Source organism: Schistocerca gregaria, chromosome 2, assembly GCF_023897955.1.
Source record: "Schistocerca gregaria isolate iqSchGreg1 chromosome 2, iqSchGreg1.2, whole genome shotgun sequence".
Taxonomy (NCBI): Eukaryota; Metazoa; Arthropoda; class Insecta; order Orthoptera; family Acrididae; genus Schistocerca; species Schistocerca gregaria.
Window position 1 is genome coordinate 529,090,140 of NC_064921.1, and position 26,325 is coordinate 529,116,464.

Sequence of the window (26,325 nt, forward strand, 5' to 3'; positions counted from 1 at the left end):
AACTGATATGTGGCTAATGGTAGGAGAATACACTGGAAAACGGTAAGTTCAAGTTCCCGACCAAACCGTGTTCGACATGAGTTTGTGCTTCTTCTTTAACAATGCAACAGCAACCCCAGCGTAACATCTCTTTCATTCATTAGACAGTGTGCTTTGTTCGGCGCACCATAAATGCTTTTACTGGAATACTGAACCACATAAGGCAATATTTCTCCACAATAAATCCACCTCTGATGATCCCAATGTCTTCTGTGGTTTTATTCGTACGTGCTAAGTTACTTATTCAAGCAACACGTTGCTCACATATCAACTTACCAACAACCTTGTTAATGGAATCCAGCATGAAGATCCTCAGGTGGTTCTTTATCTTTTTAGTTTGCGTAAAGGTTTGACTAATGAACTGAACTACATCAACACGAAAAAGCAACACGTCTCCTTCAGCAGTTTTAGTGAGCATTTGGTACCACCATACTGGGAAGCTATTCATGTGTTTATTACTTTGTCTACGATGAGAAAAGCCACTTTACATCGATTATATATCTCAGTGGTAAAGAATACATTTGGTTGAAACATTTATAACCAACAAACAGATTAAATGCACCAGCTTCAAAAATATACTTAGAGTGCATCGCAAATTATTTTGATTCGAGACTTCCGACAAGTTATATATAAATAGTAGTCATCCCTTGCCAGATCACTGACTCTGAAGTGTTTGAACCCAAATACTTAACTCGTTTTCATCACTCACTAAGACGTACGGTAATAGCACCGAATCTATGGATAATATCAGGGTCTGTTTCTATGGTGTTGGTTATTACTTTAACACAAACGTAAAAGTGGAAGGTAGACTTTTACTGACGCAAACGTAACATTGGAGGGCAGACCTTTACTGGGCTACATTAGTGCAATTTGTTATCAAGTGAACAGGGCCCCTTAAGTTGGCAACAAACGACCTGTAGCTTTCACGCTGTACATATGCCATAGTAGCATATATAGACATGAGGTGTTGCTGGCATGTGGCTGTGACATGATCAGAGTGTACCGAAAGCTTAATAATAATGTTTCTGACTGATTATCGCCACTTATTTTTGGAATCAAATTCTTGAATGTTGGAACAGGTTTGGAGGTACCTCACATCAGGTGCAACAGTAATGTATCACTCAGCAGAGGCACACATTATCTTGTCTTCCCTGCCATTCCACAAACGCCTTCTTGATGAAAATTGCCGTCACACATTATTTGTTACATGTAAGAAACACAAGTTTTCAGTTGATACAACGGGCGAATACAGGCAGTGAGGCATTAAATCGCAATTTTTGTTGTCAGATAATGCATTTTTGGCTAAATGTGTGACAACTGGCATTGCATACTGAAGACTGATGCGGTGTTATAACTTCTCTGTAGGCTCCGTTCACGAACTAAATATTATTTTTTTGTAATCGTTTTGCAGAGAATGTGACGTGCCCAGAGGACACATTTAAATGCAGAAACGGCCCGTGCCTCAACATGTCACTGCGCTGCAACGCCTTCCTGGACTGCAAGGACACTTGGGTTGACGAAGACGGCTGCAGTAAGTAAACACTGGCTGACTCACAACAGCCAGTTAACAACGAGCAATGGCGTAAGTCGGTTAGGTATTGATGCGGCATTATCCGTTGTCACATCTGCAGAAAAAATAGGTCACTTAACTGCTGGTTGTTGCTCACCAATTTCAGAATAATGTAATAATTATTTTCTTTCTCTGTTTAGACCTGTTTTCTAAATTAAAACGCAAACACCCTACAAAATCATTCATTTTCTGTGTCGGAGGTGTTTCTCTTTTTGCAGTACACTTTCATATCCTCTCTGACCTGCTTACCTTGTTTTTCTGTCCGAGCACGAACATTTTTTTTATAGCATCTCTCATCTTATAAACAAATAAATTACATATTTTTTCCCTAAAAATATCCCTCCACTCTAACGTCTGTGGATCCGATGCTTTAGTGTTTCTAGAATTCTGTCTTTATGATGGTCTTTTTCCTTCCGTAGTAACATATTTATTTAGTTTATTTCAGTGATTTGGTACAAGTAGCACAGAAACGTCAGTCGCCCTTACTCAATTGATTTCTCCACGATCTCCCGTACTTATCTGTTGGTCGTAAGTAACTATGCATCTTGATTTACACAAAATTTGAGTTATAGGACATCCGGAACTGAAAAGCGTGATTAATAGAGTGACATCCAATTCAGCTGTAACAATGATCTATTCTATCCGCTACCGGTTTTGGAAGTTAAAATCCCTTTTTCAGGTACGTAAAACCGGGGAAAATACAATACAACGCATGTGGAAAAACCAGAAGAACACACTGAGGAGACAAGGAGACTCACTAATTGTACTTGGTTATCCATTACAAGCGGTCGGGCTACTCAATGCAAAGGCTCCAAGTCATTGCATCTTGGGTGTGACTAGAAAAAAGAGGAGAGATCCAAATAACCAAACAGACCTAAAAATTTAACGCCCGGTATGGCGGGATGAGAGAAAAACCAAACACTGTGCTCACACTGTATCCCCTGTTCATTCATTTTGCCTACGAGCCATTGCCTTGGTCCCTAATACATCAAGTATTATTACATGACTGTGAGTTTTCCATCATGACGGCCTACCACAGCTGGCTTATGTTTTATTGTTCTTTTAACTGAACTAGTTTAACGCTCGGACGAGTCAGTCCCCATTTAAAATTTCTTCGTTAATACCGACGTCAGTTTTCTCCCTCGCGCACACATTTGCGCCTGCGCCACTCCGCGTCTCCAGACCTTCTTTGGGACCTTTTGTTCAGTCTCTGGTAGCGTCCATAGCGTGCGGCTGCACGATGGCGGACATATAAAGTACACTGTTGGGTTTTGGTTCTTATTCCTACCTTCTACATGTTACGAGGTATTTCCAGATGTGTTACATTGCCCCCCTCCTCACCTTTTGTATGTTATGGTTTTTTTACGCTTATGAAGATGATATTTTAACACCCTGAAACAGGACGTGGAGTGAATAAATCACTGTTAGTACTTAAGCAGATGTCATTTTATTAATCGTCTTCATTTAGTTTCGTATCCGTGATTCTTCTTAGGATTCTTTTCTTAGGAAATATATAGACTTCCACATTAGTTCGCCGTAAGCATTCACTGGCATAAAAGCATTCGTCCTAGGTGATACAGTTCTTATTGTAGACGTTTTTTGTCAATCCATGTTCGGTTGCTACGATTCGATTTTCGCCAACATTTTCTTATAATCCCGTCTCTTGCATATTCCTACCGACGTAAGTGACTTCTTATCTTATTGAATTACATCTATCTCAATTTCAGAAAATTTTTAGTTCAGATCTATTCTTTCTCATGAGCTCCGTGTTTTATGCTGAGAACCTGAGGATTATTTGTCGAGCTTTGTGTTTCAAGAGGTTGATTTCTATGGTTGATTCTTCCTCACTTTTTAATAGTGCCGCCATTTTAACAAAATTCGCATAGTATTCTAAAGATTTATTTCTTAACTGCGATGTTGGGCGTTCCTGACTATCACAGAATTTCTGGGACACTGTTGCTGCCGCTCCAAATTCCCTGTCACTACTGTCCAAATACTAGAATATCGACTTCTAGACTGCAGTAAGCAGATTGATATGTATGCTAAGTTTCAAAAGTCTCACACTGGAAAGACCATTGTGGAGGCTGCATTAAACAACTCTTCAGAGTAAAGGCCATAAAATATAGTAAAAAGTGTTCAACATAGGAGCGAGATTATACTCCAAATATTCTGTTTGTTTTTACCCAGGAACTCTTCAGGTCCATCCAGACCCTGCAACAGAGGTTCGTAGAATTTCTCGTGGAACGAGAAAGGGTAGCGCAGCTTTTAATTCTTCTGGAACATTCTCCATTTTCCGAATTGTATTACACAGCTGAAACAAAACTGACAAAAGAAAGTAATCTAGTGATTCTCTGTTACACGAGAACAGCCATTTCAGAGTCGGGCTGTTCATCCGGTTCTTCATCATAATAGCTAAAACATATTTCAATTAATGACAGTTGAGTCAAAATGGTTTAAGAAGTACTATTAGTTTCGTCACCTTTTAGTCACACCTTCAGATAAAAAACTGTTGACCTTTCAGTTCATAATGAAATTAAAACTCAATTAGAGAAAATAAAAAGAGTCACCTTTCTTCTTACGTGGCAATGGCGTTACAAAGCACGCGTTCTGCTATTGACCCTTACGGAGTTTCAAGGAAGTTATGTATTGAAAGGTCACCTGAAAAGTTACCTGAGAATGTGACCAAAAGCGACACAAAACCAGTCGTGATTAATAAATCCCCCTGGTGCTGCTACTGCTGTTTTTATCAATTGAAACGTATCATTACAGCTGTGGTTGCCCGTATTACCAAATGATTCGTAGCTAAAACAAATTTTAATGTTTCTCAAACTAATAGAGAAGGCGATTAGGGCCCTGGAGTCGACCCCATGCTGTTAGGACAGATGGTAAATCACGCCTAAACACAGTACGTAAGAGCATTGTCATGTAGCTTAAGGTATTGGATTACTGTCCAGTACACAGTCAAAAGTTTCGTATCACTGCACATACAGCTCCATAGCGAAAGATCTTTTCTGTAGTAGATACGACAATGAGATAACAAGACTAGGGATTCAGCCTAAAAAATGAATAATTGTTTCCCCTGTAGTAATACAGAGAAACGTTCATCTCTAAACAATCTGAAACATAATCATTCGCGACACAGATTTCAGAACCAATGAAAGGTTCGCCAGAACAAACGACAAGCGAGTTAGTATGTTTACAAGTCAAACAATTTAAGGTATATTATTTTGCCACTCTGCCGGTCAGCAAACAAATGAGTACTTATTTCAGCGTTCCAGTGCTCCACGGAACCTCGATGCGTGTGCCACGACACAAAAATCAACTGCACCAGCCTTGGTCTGACGGAGCTCCCGGCGGTCATTGAATTTCAGATAAATCGCTTGTAAGTACTATTCAGAACATTACTTGTTCCTCAAGAACATTTAGTATAACGATTGCGATTTGCAAATCTTCCTACATCACGTCACTATTATGTCACTTAAAATCCAGTTATTTGTTTGTGCTTAAGTAATGGAGTAATTTTTATTTTCACAGTTATATGGCAAATAATTTGTTGAATGAGACACTTAATGAAGATTCATTTTCGAAACTGGACCGACTTGTCTATCTGTAAGTAACAGAATAAACTACTTTAAATGGCAATGAGTTATAACATCTGGTTTTACGCAATGACTCACATTATCTCTGGGAGTTTATATTTCACAGACTTATTGACTAAACGTATAAATACGATTTCATATGTGAATACGAAATTTGATGAATCATTCTGTTCTAGAGATCTGAGGAACAATAGTATATCTAGACTTCCCGCCACGATATTCCGCAACCTCTGGCGACTACACATTCTCAACTTACAAGATAACCATATCTCCGTTATAAACAACGGTAGCTTCTTCGGGTTGCCAGATTTGCGCACACTGTGAGTGACATTCGTTCCAAAAACTTTCCATCAACTTGTTTGCCATGTTCCCATTATAACTACTCGTACTTATTGAAGTTTCTTCCACCTTACAGGCATCTACAAGGTAACGGAATAGAAGTCTTAGAACCAATGGCTTTTTACGGACTCTCGTCGATTACTACGTTGTGAGTATTGGTAATTTAATATTGTTCTTTATTATCAGTAGTACTTGGCATTCTCTCTCTCTCGTCAATTCAAACAATACAGACGAAATGTTTTCTTACAGCCTTACTACCATTTCAGTGCACAGATTATGCATCCAATACGCACGCATGGTAAAAGCATATCTAATCCTACATCCCCGTTTAAAAAACACACTTTGTGAGATTATATCTCTAGTCTTAAATGAACGCTTATCTACTCCTGATACATGTTAGGAATGCTGCCCTTTCTTTACTTTAGGAAACACAATCTCCGTGACAGTCGTCTTCCCGTTTTCACGAAGTAAGAATGACTAGACAATGTCCATAAACAGTAACATACTAATAACATACTAACAACTATAAAATAAATCCATACAGGTTATGAAATCTTAAAACTGTTTTAAGACTTGCTAAATGAGAAGGTAAAATTTTTCAACAGTCCAATTATTTCGTACAACGAAGTCGCAAACTAACATTTACCTTAGACAAGACATTATCATGCAGAAGTCATTACGCTGATGTTATACATAGTGACTCAGAACTATGTGGGATATATTGTAAAATAAAATCAGTCGTTCAACACAAAAAGAAGGAAGGCTAATATTTTCTGAGCTGTCGAGAATTATATCATTAGAGACAGAATGGCACAGAAGTAAACGAGTTCATATGACCATAGTTTTATTAGGCTGTTTAGAGGTTGGTTAATTACACATTCATAGGCAATATAAGGTTTTGTAGGTCACTAACACTTAATCTAACGATATCTGTTTTGGGTTTCGACTTCCATATGACATAACGGAATACAAAAGATACAAACAGAGATATTTAAAAACTAGGAAAAATAAGTTTCTGCCAGTTGATTTTCGTTGTGTTGTTTCAAGTTGCTATATCAATGAAATGGTAACTTGTTAAAGATATGAGGGTGTGCTGAAAAGTAGTACCTCCGAATCGTTTTTTTTTTCCTAAACTCTGGAAGTTATTAACTTCCTGCATCTTAAGCCTTCATGTCTACGTATTTATTTCTCAACATAGTCATCCTGGCAACGAACACATTTCTCCCAACGGGACCCTAATTTGTTGATACCGTCACTGTAGAATTTTTGACATGGTTGTGGGAGCCACAACCTCATCTCTGATGGCACCTCTTCATCGTCATCAAAGTGCAGTCCTCGAAGGTGATCCTTAAGTTTTGGAAACAGTTGAAAATCGGTTGTTGCTGAGTCGGCATTGTATGGAGTGATGATTGATGACAGTGGAACCAAACTGTCGGACTGCTGCAGATGTCGCAGCGCTCGTGTGTGATCTGGCATTGTCCTGCTGATGGATATGGTGCTCCATGTGTGGACGAACTCTTCGATTTCGAAACTCGATTACAGCACACTGTTTCTCTCGCGCCTACATAATTACGCTACACACCGCCCTGCTATAGGCTACAATTAGGAGACGTCTAGTGGCACAGGGCTACAAGAATGTAGACTTGACGAATACAGATGTAGAACATTAATAACATTTGTTTTATTTAGAACGACTTGAGGATTTTGACATAAAACTTTGGTAGCATTACTTTTCAACATGGCCTCGTCTATCATTCTGTAACTGTTTTACGAATGAAATGGATCTCTGTTCCATTAAAGCGCAATTCGTTTTATTTTCGCTCGTAAATGTGAATATCTTCTATTATAAGCAACGAAAAGATCACTTTTGTGAGTTACTCTCCAGCGAAACATATAGAGGACATTGATCCAGCTAGCATGCGAGATTGCTGTATCACGAAATTTGCGCAAGTATTATGTCACATTAAAATTCCACAAATCCCTTTCACTTCTAATAAGGGCAATATTTAACGTCATAAATATTTAGTTACGTGGGCTGTAAACTTCTATTAAATCGAACTTACGCGCAGAGTGCGCTAAATGTTCCAAGTATCGAATTGTTTTGATTAATTTAAGGAGAAATAGCGACCACTCACTTTATAGTCTTGAGACATGATTTATTATTCCGGCAGAGAGATGTAGGCCCCCTGGAGGCAAGTCATTAGATTGCGGACAATCACAGAAACTCTTATTTATTTTGTAGACCCCGTGTAGCTAACGGCTGGGACTGTGATGCTGCTCGCGGTGGCCGACACGGTTCTAGGCGCTTCAGTCTTTAACAGCGTGACTGCTACCGTCGCAGATTCGAATCCTGCCTCAAGCATGGATGTGTGTGATGTCCTTAGGTTAGTTAGGTTTAAGTAGTTCTAAGTTCTATGGGACTGAAGACCTCAGATTTTAAGTCCCATAGTGCTCAGAGACATTTGAACTATTTTTAGTGATGCTGCTAAAAATAACTAAGTGGAGAAATGGGAGTCTATCTAATTGTTCACACAAATGTTGACGATCCTTGTTATTTTGGTTACATATACATCATAGAATCGACAAAATTGCAGAAATGCTCTAGTATCGATTTTACAATAATGGGAAAATGCAACATTCAGATGCAAGAGGTTTTATGCCATTCCAGTTTTGCATACCAGTTAGGTTCCTATCGAAGTATGCTTGTTGAATAGCTCCGTACTTACACGAGAACTCTGCAATTCACATTTAAGTGCCTGGCACAAGCTAACAATCATATACTACCACTTGTTCGTCGAAACATCCCTACATAAAGACTGGGAAGCTGCTGAGGCCCCACCAGTACTCAAGAATTGAAATAGATCCATTTCATTAACGCCGATGTGCAGTAGGATTAAAGAACATATTATGAACCAGAGGAAAAATGCTCCTATCGGAGCAAGAAAAGATGCGAATATGTTCCTGTTCCTTTAAAAGACTTTGAGTAAAAAAGGGGGTACCAGCTGTCTAATTCTACCTAGCTCATCACTTTCAAAAATTCTGCGAAAAATTTGGGCATGCGAATATATTCGCGCTCATTTTAACCCTCAACTCACATTAAACTCTCAAAAGCTCTCGTAACTACAACTTGCTAAAAACCATTAGTGCATCGCTGAAAGTTGTTCACATCCATGCACTTTCACTTGCCCATTTTCAATCACTTATCCAGTCCAGCTCATTGTCATTAACTCCTTGTGTTTCCCTCTCATTAACTCCTGTCTCACAGCCACAGTCACCTTCGTTCTGTACTACTACTACAGTCTCTTTTGATTGCCACTGTCTGCCTCTTGCTCTTATTTACTGGTACTATCTCATTCATTCATTCCCACTGCGGCTGTGTCTTCTCGCTTTCATTACCTCTCTCCTCCTCCTTGTCACTGTCATAGACTCTGTCTCTCATTACTAGAGAGTCTGAACCACATCCACTTTCCCTTCTCTTTATTCCTCTCCCTTTTTAATTGTCTCCATCACTATTTCCCTAGCACTGTTCTTTCACTGTCTACTATGTTCAACTGCCACTGTGTCCCTCTCTATCTCTCACAATGCCATTGTCTCATTCGCTCTTTCTATACCACAACCGTTGTTTACTATCTTCAAGGCTTTACTACTTTCTGTCTTACTTGCACTGTCACTGTTACCATCTCTCACAAAGTAAAAAATAGCGAATATGGAATATGTTCATATGCCAAAATTTTTGAGAATATTTTTGGAGGTGCCATGAAATACAGAGTGAAGCAGCTGATGCCTCACTTTTCAGTGGGAAAATTTTAAATACACAGCCACACCTTCGCATTTTTTCCACTGATTGGGGCATTTTTCACTGGCCTTCTTCTTTCCATCCTGCAGCAGGGCATCTCATTACTATGAAGAGAATTCTATTGCTCAGCAAAATTTTAATAGTTTACTTATGTGTAATTGAAATAAGGAAGAACTAATTTTACACCTAAGACTGGATTTCACGTACAGAAAGATTTTTCATTTACTTCAATACTACGAAATGTGGTTCCCACAACCTCTCTGATGATAATGGAGACGTATTACAGCGTCTTGGAATCCACGGCTCAGTTTTGGTACGAAGAAATGGTTTTTCCTGGTTTTCTAAGGGACCACGCATAAGTTAACAGTGCCTCCACAAACCCCCTACGGCCCAGTGTCAACCGCATCGAATGCAAAGAAACCAATCGAATTTCTGTAACTGCCTAAGCTCGAGGAAATGTGTAACATTCATCCTTTGACTCTATACCGTAGGGTAGTAACACTAAGACGAATATTCTGTTGGATTTGCCAACGGTTACCAGCCCAAGGGTTATGCTAAACATTTGAACCTACCTCTTTGTCACCAACAGAACGCTAGGTATGCGAGGTATGAGCCTCTGAAAATCCCTTTTCCATGCGCGGTGCTTTGGAACATATTAGATCCGCATGTTGTTGTATGCGTACCGATTACATCGAAGAAAACTATTTATCGACGAATAACTAACTCGAATTCAGAACACATAGTTCTTGTGTGTAGTTCTTTATTCTCACGAATTAATGATTGCTGTCGACTGGGGATTTCAAATCGATTCTATATATATAGATTTCGAGAAGGCTTTGGTCATTGTTCCTCATACCCGACCTCCAATCAAATTGTGTGACTACGGAGTATTGCCTCAGTTGTGCAACTCTATTCGTGATTTCCCATCAGAAGGCCACATTTCGTGCATAAACTGTCCGCCGCTCCTGATTAGTGCAACGATTTAGGAGAGAGTCTGAGCAGCCCTCCTTGATTGTGTGCAGATGATGCTATCATTTGCCGTTTAGTAAACTCATCATATGATCAAAAGCAATTGCAAAAGATTTAGACTAATATATGTATGTTGTAAACAGTGGAAATTGACGCTAAATAAGGAAAAGAGGAAAGTCCTCTACATGAATAGTAAAAGAATCCGCTAAATTTCGGATACAAAATATATCACACAAACCTAAATGCTGTGAAGTTAGTTAAATACGTAAGGCTTACAGCTACAAATAGCTTAAATTAGAACTATCACGTAATAATATTGTGGAGAAAGTGAACCAAAGATTGCGATTTATTTGCAGAAACATAGGAAATGCAACATATATACTAAAGAGGCTGCCTACATCACGCTTGTTCGTCGTCAGAAGGAATATTGCTGCACAGCATGGGATCCGAATCTGACAGGATTGACGGAGGATATCGAAAACGTTCAAAGCAGGTCACCTAGTTTTGTATTATCGCGAAACAGGGCAGAAAGGCCACGTATGTGGTACGGCGTTTGCCTGACGATCATTAAAACAAAGACGTTCTTTGCTGCGGCAGAAGCGTCTCATGAAATATCAGTCACCAACTTTGTCTCAATAGTGTGAAAATACTTTTTGGCGCACACCAACATAGACAAAATGATCATCACAATCAAACAAGAGAAATCAGAACTCGCATGGAAAGATTTAAGCTTTCGTTTTTCCGGAGTGCTGTTGGAGAGCTTGAAGGTAGTTCACGAACTTTCTACCAGGCACTTAACTGTGTAAAAATATCAAGCGTAATCACTACGAGTATCGAGATATGAGATACACTTCATTGCTAGAGCAGAATCTTCGACCAGTCGGTTTTCCTTTTCGAGACATTTATTCACATAAAAGCACCTTAAAAATCGCAATTTGGTGGATTGTTATTTCTCACATGTGCTTCAATTGCATATGTGTAGAGAGTTACTTATACGTCATGCACCTAATCGCGGTCATTGTGACGTGATATGAAATGAATAATGTAACAGTACAATTCGCACAATCTCTTGGTTCCAATGAAGGATAATTAAACAAAAGAAAACTAACTATAATAATTCTTTGCATACGTTCGTTAGACACAATCTAAATTTAGTTAGTACCTTCAACAGCACTGCCCCAGCGGTTATGCATACGTTGCCTACAAAATAAAGTTTGCGAGAGAGCCGACTATCTGATTAAGAGTTTCTTCTGAAATATATGTACGGGGTACAAAGAAATTTTAAAGTTTCTGTTTGTAGTCAGTTCTGTTTACAATATTTTACATTTGTTTTTGGAACTGGAGGTTATTATGTTTATCTACATGATAATAAACGGGAAACATTATTATGGCAGTCCGAAGTATGAGTGGATGTGCTGAAAATGTTCGGAATCCACAAATAAAGAAGTATTGTAGCATCAAAACTCACTGTCTCAACATCATCATCTTCTGAACGCTATGCCTCGCAGCTGCAAAAACTCTTCTCTCCATTTTGTTGTTTCTTCATCATTTCTTGGTAATTATGGCAAGTATTTACCTCCAATATATATGTTGTACTAGTCCGTCTCCGTAGCTAAGTGGTCACCGTGTGTCACTATTATGCAACACACCCTGGTTTACTTCCCGCTACTGCCTTGGTGTGAGGGATAGAATGCGGTCTGGTAAGCGGGCAACGGTGAGGAGAGCTCTGTGTTGACCCAGTGCCAATCCACCTCAAATCCAAATGACGCCATTGGCTGGAGATCTCACGATGTCCGGTTCGAATCGGAATGTCCAGTCATGACTAGTCGACATAGCTCTATCTTTAGTTAGATGTTACATTATTTTGTGTCTCTAGCTTTCTTATTTCATTTTTTGAATAAGTTGTTCCTTCCCATATACTTGCTAAAATTTTATAGTGTCCAAATGAATGTCCAATACGTTCAGCTTTCCTTTCTTATATAGTTGCTTTGATGTTCCTTCGTTATCTGATTTCTTGGAACACATCTTCACCGAACTTTCTTTGTGTCCCCCGAAAGTCGCTTCTAAGGGTTTTCACACTCTAGAAAAAACTTTTACAAACTTTAGCGAGAGGTTCCTTAGAGCAATACAGGAAACAAATTAATGTTAACAGATATCTTAAAATCCTTCGTTTTCGAGTTAATAATGAAAGTTTACATTTTAACTGACTGGAACTCATTAGCACAGAAATTCATAATATATGGTCGAAATGTCCTGATCCTGCTTATAAACACTCATGCAGTCATCCTGTCACTGATTGTCGCACGTTTCAAATGATGCTTTCGTATGGTTCCGCCGGTTTCCATGGCAAGCTGATGAACAGTTCCTGCACCCGTGTGATGTGATACACAGATCAACTGCTTAAGATACCTGCACAAATAGTAATCTGAAGAACTGAGATCGGGGGAAATGCAGACCACGGATCTAGTCCTCCTATGCCTACCCCTCTGCCATTATAGATACCAGCCAGTGCTTATAGAACACTGAAATATGCTGCAGATCCATCAGACATAAAATAAATCTATCTTCGTATTCGCAGGGTGCTCACTTTCTAGGCTGATCTGAAGTAAGTCCCTGTAGACAGCACCTGAGTAGCGTGCTGGGAGAACGTGTGGCTCTAGCAAACAGTCACCCACAATTCCGGCGCATACTTTAATCTTAATGCTGATGTCTAGACTGCACTGTATCACAAGGATTTCGATTGGCCCATATGTGTTGGTTGTAGAAATTTGTTATTCCAGCTCTTCAGAACGTTGCCTTGTCTGTAAAAAAAAAAATGAAGAGACAGACAACGGACTGGCAGTTTGTGCAACAAGCCATCGGCAAAGTTCTACCTTGAAGGGTGACGGGCAGGAGTAAAGCTATGCATACGATGAAAATTATACGTATACATGAGGTGCTCGTGAAATATCCTCCTTATTGAGCTTGGAGATGTACCACATGCCAGGGTCACTTACCATAAGCTGCTCTCTCCAATTTCTTCGCCAGCCCGTACAATACATTACTCCCGTTCAGGCGTACGATCAACAAGCTCTCTTCCTCGGACAATTATCTGTGGTGCTACGGATCCTATGCAGTTAACACAACGATACACTCGGCTGTCTTCGGTCTGAAAACGCAGGCTGAAATGGCTGTGGAGCCTCGTGTCCGTTTCTATTCGCACGACCGTACATAAAAATCATGTCTGCCTGCTCGCAAAATGAATATTATGTCGTATCTGAACGGAGCACTTGCGGTTAACTCACTGCCTGTAGTACATGTACACAGTGAACACGTTGAAAATAGACGAATGACGAATGTAAACAAATCTACCTGGCAACACAATGCGATCTAGGATACACTGTCTAAATCGGGTACATACACTGATGCTCATAAATTAAGGGTAATTGCAGAATGTGGTGCCACACAACGTGGCGCTACGCAAAACTGGCGCTAATAGCATAGGCACATAGGGAACACGCGCGACACAGATCTGTAAATCCACGGTATTGCTGATAAGTTGCGAAAAACTGTCCCGAAACACATGTGCTACAAAACGCCTCTGTTTCCTGCGCATGTACCACGACATCAGTATGGAATATGATCACCACGCACACGTACGCAGGCTGCACAACGGGATGGCATACTCTGGATCAGGTGGTCGAGCAACTGCTGGGGTATTGCCTCCCATTCTTGCACCAGTGCCTGTTGGAGCTCCTGAAGTGTCGTAGGGGTTTGGAGACGTGCATCGATACGTCTACCGAGAGCATCCCAGACGTGCTCGATGGGGTTTAGGTCTGGAGAACAGGCAGGCCACTCCATTACCGTGATATCTTCTGTTTCAGGGTACTCTTCCACGATAACAGCTCGGTGGTACCGTGCGTTATCATACATCAGGAGGAAGGTGGGACTCACTGCACCACTGAAAAGGCGGACATAGTGGTGCAGAATGACGTCCCGATACACCTGACCTGTTACAGTTCCTCTGTCAAAGACATGCAGGGGTGTATGTGCACCAAACATAATCCCACCCCACACCATCAAATCACGACCGCCATACAGGTCTCTTTCAATGACATTAAGGGGTTGGTATCTCTTTCCTGGTTCACGCCAGATGAAAACCCGGCGAGAATCTCTGTTCAGACTATACCTGGACTCGTCCGTTAACATAACCTGGAACCACTGTTCCATTGACCATGTACTGTGTTCTTGACACCAGGCTTTGCGGACTCTCCTGTGACCAGGGGTCAGTGGAATGCACCTTTCAGGTCTCCGGGCGAATAAACCACTTGCAGTACCTGCAGTACTCTGTGGTCATCTGCGGGCACTGATGGTGAGATATCGGTCTGCTTGTGGTGTTGTATACTGTGGACGTCCCGTACTGTAGTACCTGCACACTGTTTCTTTCTGCGGGAATCGTTGTCATTATCTTGAGATCACCCTTTGTGGCATGCATAGGGCCCATGCCACGACCTGATGTGTTTGACCAGCCTCCAGTCGCCATAGTATTCTACCGCTCATAATCTCATCAATATGTGTCGAGCCATTTTCAACACACAGTCACCATTAACACGTCTGAAAACGTCTGCACACTTACTCGTCGAGGCACCGTACTCTGACATGCACCAACACACCTCTGCGTATGTGGACTGCTGCCAGCGCCACCTTGCGACGACCGCAGGTCAGATGCACCGCATGGTCATACCCCGAGGTGATTTCAACCAGCAGAGCGCCATCCAGAGTGTTGTTTCACCATGTATCGGCATTATCCTTAATTTATCAGCATGAGTGTAGATACGTGAAGTTGTTGCTGTGTATCTGGAAAACCATTAAACGTCAGTTACCAATTATCCACTCCGAAACGGAGAATTGTACTACATATATTCATGTGAACTGTTTTTCTTTTTTTTTTTTTGTGAGGAATCTGTCCTCAAATTTTGTAAAACTGTTTTTGAAACATGACGTATATGAACCATAGGATAATTTTCTTTTCATTTCCTCTAGTAATCAACTTCAGTAACAGTGGTCTTATTACGTTGAATTTAGGTTTTGCTGTTGCAATTAGTTTTTCTAGCTTCTAGACTGCAACTGTTTTGTCTGAACTAAGGTGCTGCAATAGCAAAACTTATCAACGATGTCTGTTAAGACAAGGGATGTCAGTATAGATTGTAACTGATTATTGGCGCCGGACGACTTGAATGTCAGTAAAGTTGCTACGTGGAAGACAATGGGATATCAAAATATCATTTCGTAAGTACAGCAAAAAAGAATAATTTTGACATTAATACGGTGCTGAGCACAACAGTATGATGCTGAAAGAACCTCTGTCCTTCTGCTGACGTCCTGACAAGGAAACAACGTAACGACAACACTAATGCCCTTTTTACTCGTAAAACAGGAAAAAGTAAGAGAAATTTGCGAGAATATCAGTGTTTGAGGTTCGGATGTGTAATCATACTGCACGTCGCAAACATAGGACGTAGGACAACTATAGACTGAGTTTCGCGCTTTTATGTACCTCAACTTTCTTTTTTGCAGGGATCTGAAACACCAGAGGATACGCAACATATCTCGCAACGCCTTCGTAGGACTCAGAAGTCTCGTCGCCCTGTAAGTATCTCTCCCTAAATGTAGCATAAACATCTGCCTTTAAACGTCAGTTACGTTTTAGTTGCCAACTGAACAAGCATATAATGGAAACGACACATAGAATCTGAATATGATTACCATTCCTGTTTATACTTTCGAAATAAAGCGTATTCCATACACATAAATAATAGTCGGTACAAAAAATTCCTCATTATTCTCTCCCGAAACAGACGGAATCTACCGCCGAAACAAGCAATCCTTTTTCCGTATGGGACATCAGTGCCGTTGTATTTCAGTGTCTCCGTTGAAAGATATTTCTAGACAAAAACAAGAAACTGAAACAGACTGAATGAGAAATGCCACGACCCCTTGTCTCTCCGAGACTGTGACGAAAATGTAGCTACACGGTTATGATTTGCAACCACTGATGCAATATTATTTACTCGTGTTTTCTTATATATCACAACACAGGACTATGTGTATCAGTATTTCGTTCATCATCTGGTAATTTATTGTGCCTAAGTCTACCAGAAAAAATATTACAAGCTGCAACATAAAGTAAAACCTTTCTTGTCATAACTTCATTCTAAGATACCTTAGATAAACACGTAATACAAAATATTCATACACAGTCCGGTAATTAAGAAATGTACCTTGTGTTCTCTGTAAGGACTGCTACCATAAAAATTTCATTCTCATCGCAAACGTCACTGTAACGTTATCTTCATGTCACATCTAAACGTTTTGACATCTTATGGCATTTCTATTGTGCAACACTCCCTAAAGGGAGCGATATTAGTTGAAGTAAACATAGATGAACTATAATTACAAATTAATAATGTAGAAGAAAGGGTACTCTACGCTTATTTGCTACGGTATGATGATTACGGTGGCTTGAAAGAAGATATGTGAGTGGAATTTCTAGATAAAACTGTTATGAAACTGTTTTCTACGGGAAGCAATGCCAGGAGGAATGCTTGGCAAAACAATTCGGCTTCTACCCATCACTCTAAGAAAACTTCTTATGTTCTAGAAAGTATGAACATCATTACACTTCAAAGCCAAGCTCGCGAGGTGTATGACAGGAGTAATATTAATGGAGCACGGAACTTGAATCACAATAAGCGAATGATGGAACACTCAGATTCTGGTGTACCATTACAGCTAATATCAAACTCTGCTACATGCGTTATCCGCCCTAATTTACCGGAGACCACAGCTGGGAAGAGAAAGGAGTAGCCAATCATTGTCATGCTGTGTTTTCTACAGTCGTAGGCAAGAAGTTATCAAAAGACTTAGCTGTATGTAATTCGGACACGAGGTAGATGACATCGAGTTTAACTGAGAACAGCATGTTAAAAGGAATAACCTAGGTCTAGGAGTAAGGCAGCGCTGGAATTTGATTTATGCTACCCATTGTCAGTTTCTGAGTTAGACTACAAGTGTGGAGTTAGAAGGCATTAGTAGAATAAATAATTTGATGAAAGCATCATTTCCGTAGCAGACATGCTGTTTCAGTGTCAACCACAGCAAGTTTCGTGAAAGGAGATTTGTATTGTGTACCCAAAGCAATGTGAAACATATAGTGAAACTTTTGTAAGTGTACATACACTTTTTGTTAATTTGAATGTAATTTAGAATTCTAGCAATTAGTGTACATGTTGCCTGCAAAAGCTTTTTTAATAAATATCCACCCCTACGCGGAACAAAATAAAAAGACTTTCTAAGTTAAGTAGCGGTTAATTCCAGAAGCAAATATTGCAGCTGCTTCCCGGGATGGCGCCCGCTGTTGACATATTTATAATAAGCTGAACACGTTTTGAATTCGACCACTCGAGCAAAATAACGAAAACTTGCTGCTCTGACAACAGCTGGTGAAGTGTTAACTGCACGAGGCAGGTATAATAATAGCAAATTCTGGGAAATAAGCTGGTAAATAACTTCATATACGCAAAACATAGGAGCCTCCCCGCCACATGAGAAATGTTACAACAGTACTAGAGAATCTTAAAAAGTGCAGCATTACAATTTGACACTACTCTGGTTGATAATTAATTTTCAACGTATATTAAGCAGAGAATAAGTTAGTACTCTAGAACATTCCAAGCCGAAATTGGTCTCTGTCGATATTACAGTATAGTTTCAGTATAGACGACGCAGGCTTGTTTCTAACAAACAGTATAATTCTCGATAATCTACGGCTGAAACTGTCAACAGTTTATGAGATATACTCGCTTCCGAGTCTACTGCACATATTCACGTCGTGGTGTATTATTCTCTATCAAATCAAGAAAACCGTCTTCAATTGCTTTTTGTTGAAACTAAATGACACAGAGGAATCAAAAGTAAGTAATATCATCAGTAAACAACACATGACTAGAAAACTAAGTAATATCATCAACAAACAACACACGATTACAGAACAGACGGATCACAAGTGACACCAGCACATAAAATATCTTATTTTTTTATAATATTTCTTGAATATTATCATTTCTTATAATGATTGATACTATGGAAATAAGGACCGCAGTTGTTTGATAAATCTGAAATTTACTGTTTCAGTGACCTGTCTTTCAACCACATATTCTACCTTGCAGATGGAGCTTTGAATGGAATGCCTAAACTGGAAACATTGTAAGTAATTGTCCATAAGATTATAAATATAGTTTTAGTACATTTCATGTTTGCCTCATTTGCATTTTCAAAACTATTTATCGCCAAGTGTCACGCTCTCTTCATCAAACACGCAATAAAATCTTCGAGAGTTTAATTTATATGTTTTGAATGTAAAACAATTTTGTCTCGTTAGCCCGTAAACAAAAGGTCCCGATTTAACCCTCCATTTGGCGCGGTGTTCCCAGCAGCGACGTTGGGTGCGGTGTATCAAGCTGATCATCACTTATTCACATTGTTTTTTAAATTTTAGTAATTAAACACATTATAAATGGCAGTTACCTTTACAGAAAGACCAAGATGACATAAGAGAAAAACAAAAATAGATTATAGAAATATTTATCAATGAATTGTCTGATTGTCACAACTGGAGTATGGCAAAAAGTGAGAAATTTTACCGCAGAAAGAGCAAAAAGGTTGTTCGTCAAACTGATGGACTCTTTGTAAGTATATATTATCAGCAAGAATACATTGTCAGTATTTTTTTTTTTTTTTTACTGTGTGAGTGTTAAACCCCTATTTCTTTAACCCTTATTTCTTGACACAAGTTCCATTTTCTGCATTTCTGATGTCTTTTCTTCTCCATGTGTTAGCCTAGTGGTATATCAAATGCCGACAGCGTTTTCTGATGAGGACTTGTACGAGGAATTGTACGAAATGAATTTCAGTGGCGACCTAGATGAAGAGTTCACGAGAAAAGTCTGGTTACCTTTTAAAGTAGGGCCAACGGACAAAAGGCTCCCACACATCCATTACATCCAGTCCTAAAGTTCGCTACATTCTCCGCCAAATGGGACAAAAGGCTCCCACACATCCATTAAAGCCAGTCCTAAAGTTCGCTACATTCTCCTCCGAATGGAGTGAGTATACATTAACTTCGAGGCAGTGAGAAACAAACATTTCGTGGACGTTCAAGGGTCCTTTAATTGCAGTATCATAGGTCACACAGCAAAGAAATTTAGAGAATGGGAAATAAGTTACGCCAAGTATTGTAGGGGGTGTGTGTATGAGGCGAAGAAAGAACTGCTACAAGGCGAGGCGTCTGGAGTGTTTGGGATACGGAACATATATAGAGCAGGCAGATCACACTCACTGAACTTCACCGCGTCACGTCACAGATATCGCACATGAGCACGGTAGTGACGACGTACAGCTGCATCGAGCATGTCGTAAAGTCCGATTCCAACACAGGGACTAAGAAGTGCAAATCGTCCTGGTCCAGAATACGTGTCTGGCACTACGCGGTTGCATGGCGACGATAAATGGCCGAAGTTGACTCCTACTCTTTTGAATGAAATGTTTTACAGGTGCTGACAGGTACTTTAGTACGACACACTACATAGGCAATGTTGTTATAGAGAGTCTCATGGACTACGACGCTTTAGGCAAGTAAAGCATGAACTGTATAAATTTACAGACACTCATATTGGATTGGCTTTACGTTTTGAGGAGGTAGAGTGTGAGGTCGTCAATACGGAATGTAAAAGTGAAAAGGAAGTGTGCGACTCTACGTTAAGGAAATAACGAACACGTCGTGCACTGTCAAACACATCCTGTGCTATATCGGCTGCAGAAGAGCATCAACAGACTCAAGAAACCAGCCACTTCTGTCGAAGGCACATAAGGCTGAAATCGTCCAGACCAGTACTAGGACCAGATACACGCACGAACATGCAAACCATCAATACAGCTGACCATAAAAAGCAGCTAGATTCCAAAAATAACTACAGACACCGTAGAACGGTGGTCGTCAGGCTTCTTTGCTCAAAATGCTATACTGGCATTATGGGGCGACACCTCGGGCCGCATACGTACCTACATAAATTTGTACGTCCTGAGCCTCCAAATATACTATGTATAAAAAGGGTGCGACAAGTTGGCCACCGGTCTCCAAGTACTGGTCCTTAAAAGTCGACACCATTCTGAAATCTTCGTCTCAGTTCTTGTTTTTCAGATTGCTGCGACCTTCAGTGACCCCAAACGTCATACCCTGTAATTGTACAGCAAAGTAATGTTGCGTTGTCAATCTGAGAGAATGATTAATTGATTAACAGTAGTAACTGTCCTTTTATTTGAATGTACACTCCTGGAAATTGAAATAAGAACACCGTGAATTCATTGTCCCAGGAAGGGGAAACTTTATTGACACGTTCCTTGGGTCAGATACATCATATGATCACACTGACAGAACCACAGGAACACAGACACAGGCAACAGAGCATGCACAATGTCGGTACTAGTACAGTGTATATCCACCTTTCGCAGCAGTGCACGCTGCCATTCTCCCATGGAGACGATCGTAGAGATGCTGGATGTAGTCCTGTGGAACGGCTTGCCATGCCATTTCCACCTGGCGCCTCAGTTGGACCATCGTTCGTGCTGGACGTGCAGACCGCGTGAGACGACGCTACATCCAGTCCCAAACATGCTCAATGGGGGACAGATCCGGAGATCTTGCTGGCCAGGGTAGTTGACTTACACCTTCTAGAGCACGTTGGGTGGCACGGGATATATGCGGACGTGCAATATCCTGTTGGAACAGCAAGTTCCCTTGCCGGTCTAGGAATGGTAGAACGATGGGTTCGATGACGGTTTGGATGTACCGTGCACTATTCAGTGTCCCCTCGACGATCACCAGAGGTGTACGGCCAGTGTAGGAGATCGCTCCCCACACCATGATGCCGGATGTTGGCCCTGTGTGCCTCGGCCGTATGCAGTCCTGATTGTGGCGCTCACCTGCACTGCGCCAAGGCAGAAGCGACTCTCATCGCTGAAGACGACACGTCTCCATTCGTCCCTCCATTCACGCCTGTCGCGACACCACTGGAGGCGGGCTGCACGATGTTGGGGCGTGAGCGGAAGACGGCCTAACGGTGTGCGGGACCGTAGCCCAGCTTCATCGAGACGGTTGCGAATGGTCCTCGCCGATACCCCAGGAGCAACAGTGTCCCTAATTTGCTGGGAAGTGGCGGTGCGGTCCCCTACGGCACTGCGTAGGATCCTACGGCAAACTGGCTGACACTGGCGGCGGCGGTGCACAAATGCTGCGCAGCTAGCGCCATTCGACGGCTAACACCGCGGTTCCTGGTGTGTCCGCTGTGCCATGCGTGTGATCATTGCTTGTACAGCCCTCTCGCAGTGTCCGGAGCAAGTATGGTGGGTCTGACACACCGGTGTCAATGTGTTCTTTTTTCCATTTCCAGGAGTGTATAATGCGAGATACAATCACGAATGTTTCGCGTAAGTTTTGGAAGTCATTTTTCTTCTGCTCACTACGTTGTATTACAAGAGCCTTCATTTAGTTTCATTTTCCTTACTTCACGTATGTACTCCTTCAGCAGCTACTACACTTAAACACATTATAACAAATAGAAATGTACCTTAGGAACCAGCACCGAATAATTTTTTACTATTCGCTACTATTGGCTGATAACAGCACCAAACAGGTGCAGAGAGTCAGGTATAGCAGAGCTTGAACGACGCGATACACAAATCCAAACATCGACCAAATGCAAAGAAGAAAGAAACTGAACAAGTAGACAAAAAAAAATGGCTCTGAGCACAATGGAACTTAACTTCTGAGGTCATCAGTCCCCTAGAACGTAGAACTACTTAAACCTAAGTGACCTAAGGACTCCACACACATCCATGCCCGAGGCAGGATTCGAACCTGCGAATGTAGCGGTCACGCGGTTCCAGACTGCAGCGCCTAGAACCGCTCGGACACACCGGCCGGCGAAAAAGTAGACAAGTAGACACAAAATCGAACAAAATTACTTCTGTGATTACGGGATCGTAGGGGAGAACTACTACATTAACTGACTGGAACAACGAGACATCTTTTAAACCATCCAGCGTTTCAAACCACACAAAATGCTCTCAAAAGGGGGTACAGAATGCTTTTAGACTGAATGATCTAAAAGGCTGAAAATCTCCCGACTGATGCCCGCTTACTGTTTGAACCCCTTCGGCAGATTTCAAGAGGGGAACAAGTGTATAGAAGCCTTCTGAGGGAGTAAGGGCGCATAGTCTTCAAAAGGATCAGGATGGGTATCAAATGTCTTGTTTCCACCAAGCACATGTGAAGCTGTTCCGACTGTAAGGGCCGGTGGGCTTTGATCCTTACGGATGTGGGATGCCGGAACGTTGAACACAGGGGTAGGGGCCCGTCAGGAACCCTGGGTCCTAATGAGATATCGTTAGTGAATTTTGTTAGTTATGGTTTTATATTTGGATCGTCTTCTTCGTGACAGCAGAGAGAAGGGCGGAGGACGAAGCATGCAGGAGTGGAATGTGCAGATGAACCCAGCTCAACAGTCTCTCGATGCCGTCGGCGAGGCCGCAGCAAGTAACGCCGGAGGGGCGTCGCCTTCCAGGGAAGGTGTCTCAGCTGCTGGTAGTCATTATTCGTCTGTCAGTGTTTCTCGAAAGTGCAACGACGCTTTTGACTAGGGCACACGCTTGGACATCGAACGGACTGTGCGAGTAAGCTTCCAGCAACTCTGCACTGTTGATGATGGTGAGGCAGCGCTACGTCATCGCTTCTCCATCAGAGGAGGGCCGTACCCCCACAGATAAAAGTTAAGATGCAGCAGTGAGGGCATGATAGTGATTCGTAATGATTCAAGCACTATCAGTTTTTTCTCCATTAAGCTAGTGGTTGAAGGCTCCATATTCACATCGACAGGCCACAAAGGCTAAGTCCAGCAGACCAGTCCGGCTGCAATCTCTATGGTTGTAGTCATCTTGCGAATGGCAGTCAGCACATCACAGGTCCTGCCTCGAAATCGGCTTACTACAGTTTCAACGTAGAAGGGCTCGTAATTCAAGTCAGTAGCATGGATATTATGTCTTGGCATGGATGACTAAATGTAGTGTAGCCTTGTTTTCTGGGTTTGTCAGTATTCTTTACCGCAACATTGGTGTCTCAGCTGTGGCTTTCAACTATTCAGGTGGGGTTTCTGCACTGCCATCCGCCAGGAAGGCAATCTTGTATAAGACTTACATGTTATTATTATGTTATGTTCTCTTGACAGCAAGGTCATACTGCTGAACTAGCGATTCAGAAAACTCGCTGGAGGGCTGTGTGTGCCACGATATCTGTGGTATCGGCTCTTCCGCCTGTTTGTCAATCCAACTGCGACACTGCACATGAGCCCATCTTACTGCGGCTTGGCACTGGCTGGGCTAAACTAAAATCTTTTTACATTCTCCCAGTACATCTGTCTGCAGTATAACAAAGCTAAATGCTAAGATAAGTACTGTTGTGAATGCAGAGCTAGAAAAGGTCGCCGGCGAGGAATGCCTGGACTTGGTGTGCTTGCATGAGCCGTACACAGCGAACCGATGGCTGGTTGGTCTTGTAAACAACGCAACAGCGATGACTGGAGGGACCGCTCCAAAAGCTGCATTAATATTAGTCAACAGGCTGTGGACTCTAACAAAGATGTCACTGTCCTACTCTGACTGCGTAGTTATGGTGGAAGTACGTAAATTGAATGATGCGTGGGATTAGCGTCGACGTATGTGCAGTTCTCTGATGAGGTCCTCCTGCACAGGGAATGGACAGACAGACCTGTAGAAGATGCCAGACATGAAAGGTTAATCATCACAGCATGTATCAATAATACGGCAACCATCGCGAACAGATACACAAAGACATTATATTAATGACAAGATACATACAAAAAGTCTGTAAATACTCGGGACCTTTGCCTTTCATGGACACGTGCTATACCAACTGAGCCACCCAAACACGACTCACAACTCGTCCTCACATCTTCACTTCCACCAGTGCCTCATCTCCTACATTCCTAACTTCACAGACGTTCTCCTGTGAAACTCGCGGGACTAGCACTCAAGACAAGGCTTAGCCACCGCCTAGAGTAAGATTTCATGCTGAATTTTTCACTCTGCAGAGGAGTCTGTGCTGATATGAACCTCCCTAGAGGTTTAAACTGTGTGCAGAACCGAGACACGAAATTGGGACCTCTGTCTTTCACGAGCGAGTGTTCTACCAACTGACCTACTAAAGCACGGCTCACGACCCGTCCTTAGAGCTTTACTTCCACCATTACGTCTTGTCCTACCTAGGAGAAAGAAAAATAAAAGGTCCCGAGTTCGTGTCGCTAGCCAGCACACACTTCAAATCAGCCAGGATGTTTCATATCAGCACACACTCCGCTGCAGAGCGAAAAATTCATTTACATAGTTAAAAAGGAGGGTCTACGCCGCACATGTAGCAAGAGGGCAGATAATATAGTACTTTGTACCGATGTACAGTGTTTCACAAACTGAAAGCAGCAGTAAAAGTGAAATATCGTAGTGGAACGAACTCAACGAACTCAAAACGGTTTCGAGAACCACTACCAGAGACCAGTAACAGGTAGAAAGACCATACATGACGATCAGTTCAGTGAGATGAAGCGTCAATACAAGGACCTACTGATACAGGCAAAGAAACGCCACTCGGACCAGTATGTTCAAAGACAATTAAGCGAAAACTTTTGAGGAGCAGCGTACACACTGATGACCGAGAGAGTAAAAACATCGTTTGTGTTGCCACTCATAGGCGGAATGACGGAGCTTTCACACAGGAATGAAGCACAGGGTGGTCATAATTAAACCTTCGCCACATGATCCAGTCTCGACGGAAAAATACTTTGTCCAGTCACGTTACTGTGACAACCGCGTATGTCCGACGTCAACGTGCAATAACCACCCACAGACGGCGGGTGGCAGCACTAATAACGGTGGGTACACAAGGTCTGTCGGAGGGACGCGGAAAACAGTGCAGTCGTTGTCGTAATGCGGAAACGTAGGGGATTAGCTGACGTCCAAAACGGAATAATCATTGGCTTTCGGACAAAGGTCGAAGCATTTCCTGAACGGCTAAGTTTTCAAACTGTTCTCCGTCCCAGAGTTTAAAGTACAATGTGTATGGCAAACTGGTGGTATCCAAAACCGGCTCCGAGGCAACAATGGTGCACCATCGGCTATAAATGTCACGGCCCAACGACGGCTGCGGATAGATGTGGAACTTCTGAGTAAGTGACCGCCCACATCCTCAATGGAATTACCAACAATGTCTCCTCAGTGACAGTTTAGCGAATCACTGGCCGATTGTTCCAAATTACGTCGTCACAAAGGTCACCAGGTTAGAACGCATGTGTTTTCGTTGTGGAGTTACCTGAAGGATAGGGTTCATCAACGAGACACCAACACATGTTGGAGGTACAAGATAGCGATGGAGGTAGTCAACATCTCACCTGAGACGCTTCGGGCAGCAGCAAAGCAATCTACATTCGGCTTCCAGGCTGTCGTGGATGTCGAACTGAGATGTAGTTGTAACCTGGAATGTAGCTGTGCATGCATTTAACAAATGTTATTCTCTCACAAGAAAATTAGTATGTTTCTCACACTGGTGTATTCACCATATCTTTGCCGCATGTCCTTACACATGTTTCCACAAACATTCAATGTCATGATATATATCGTTTTTAATGGAGGGCCTTGTCAAGTAGCGAAAAGTTAATTCAAATCACCCTATAAAGCGGAATAGAGATCGACCTCTAATACGAACAGAATACATGATTAAGACCGTTAATTGCTCATTCGTGCAGTGAGAGGCAGCGCTAGCTGTATCAAAATAAATATTTGAGAAATCGCCAGGCCCAGGTGTAAATCACTGAGAGACCCTTGAACGAGCAACGCCACAGATTTTCCCATCT

The 26,325-nt window shown here is 41.7% G+C and overlaps 1 protein-coding gene across 1 annotated transcript in view; it reads left to right on the forward strand.

Annotated features, from left to right (window-relative positions):
• Positions 1-26,325, forward strand: part of LOC126335869 (G-protein coupled receptor GRL101-like) — a 697,223-nt gene that overhangs the window by 569,331 nt on the left and 101,567 nt on the right. Inside the window, exons 14-20 of the mRNA XM_049999341.1 lie at positions 1,451-1,570; positions 4,880-4,991; positions 5,144-5,218; positions 5,385-5,528; positions 5,624-5,695; positions 15,869-15,940; positions 18,485-18,556. Of these exons, the coding sequence (XP_049855298.1) occupies positions 1,451-1,570; positions 4,880-4,991; positions 5,144-5,218; positions 5,385-5,528; positions 5,624-5,695; positions 15,869-15,940; positions 18,485-18,556 (667 nt within the window). The remainder of the gene's footprint in view (positions 1-1,450; positions 1,571-4,879; positions 4,992-5,143; positions 5,219-5,384; positions 5,529-5,623; positions 5,696-15,868; positions 15,941-18,484; positions 18,557-26,325) is intronic.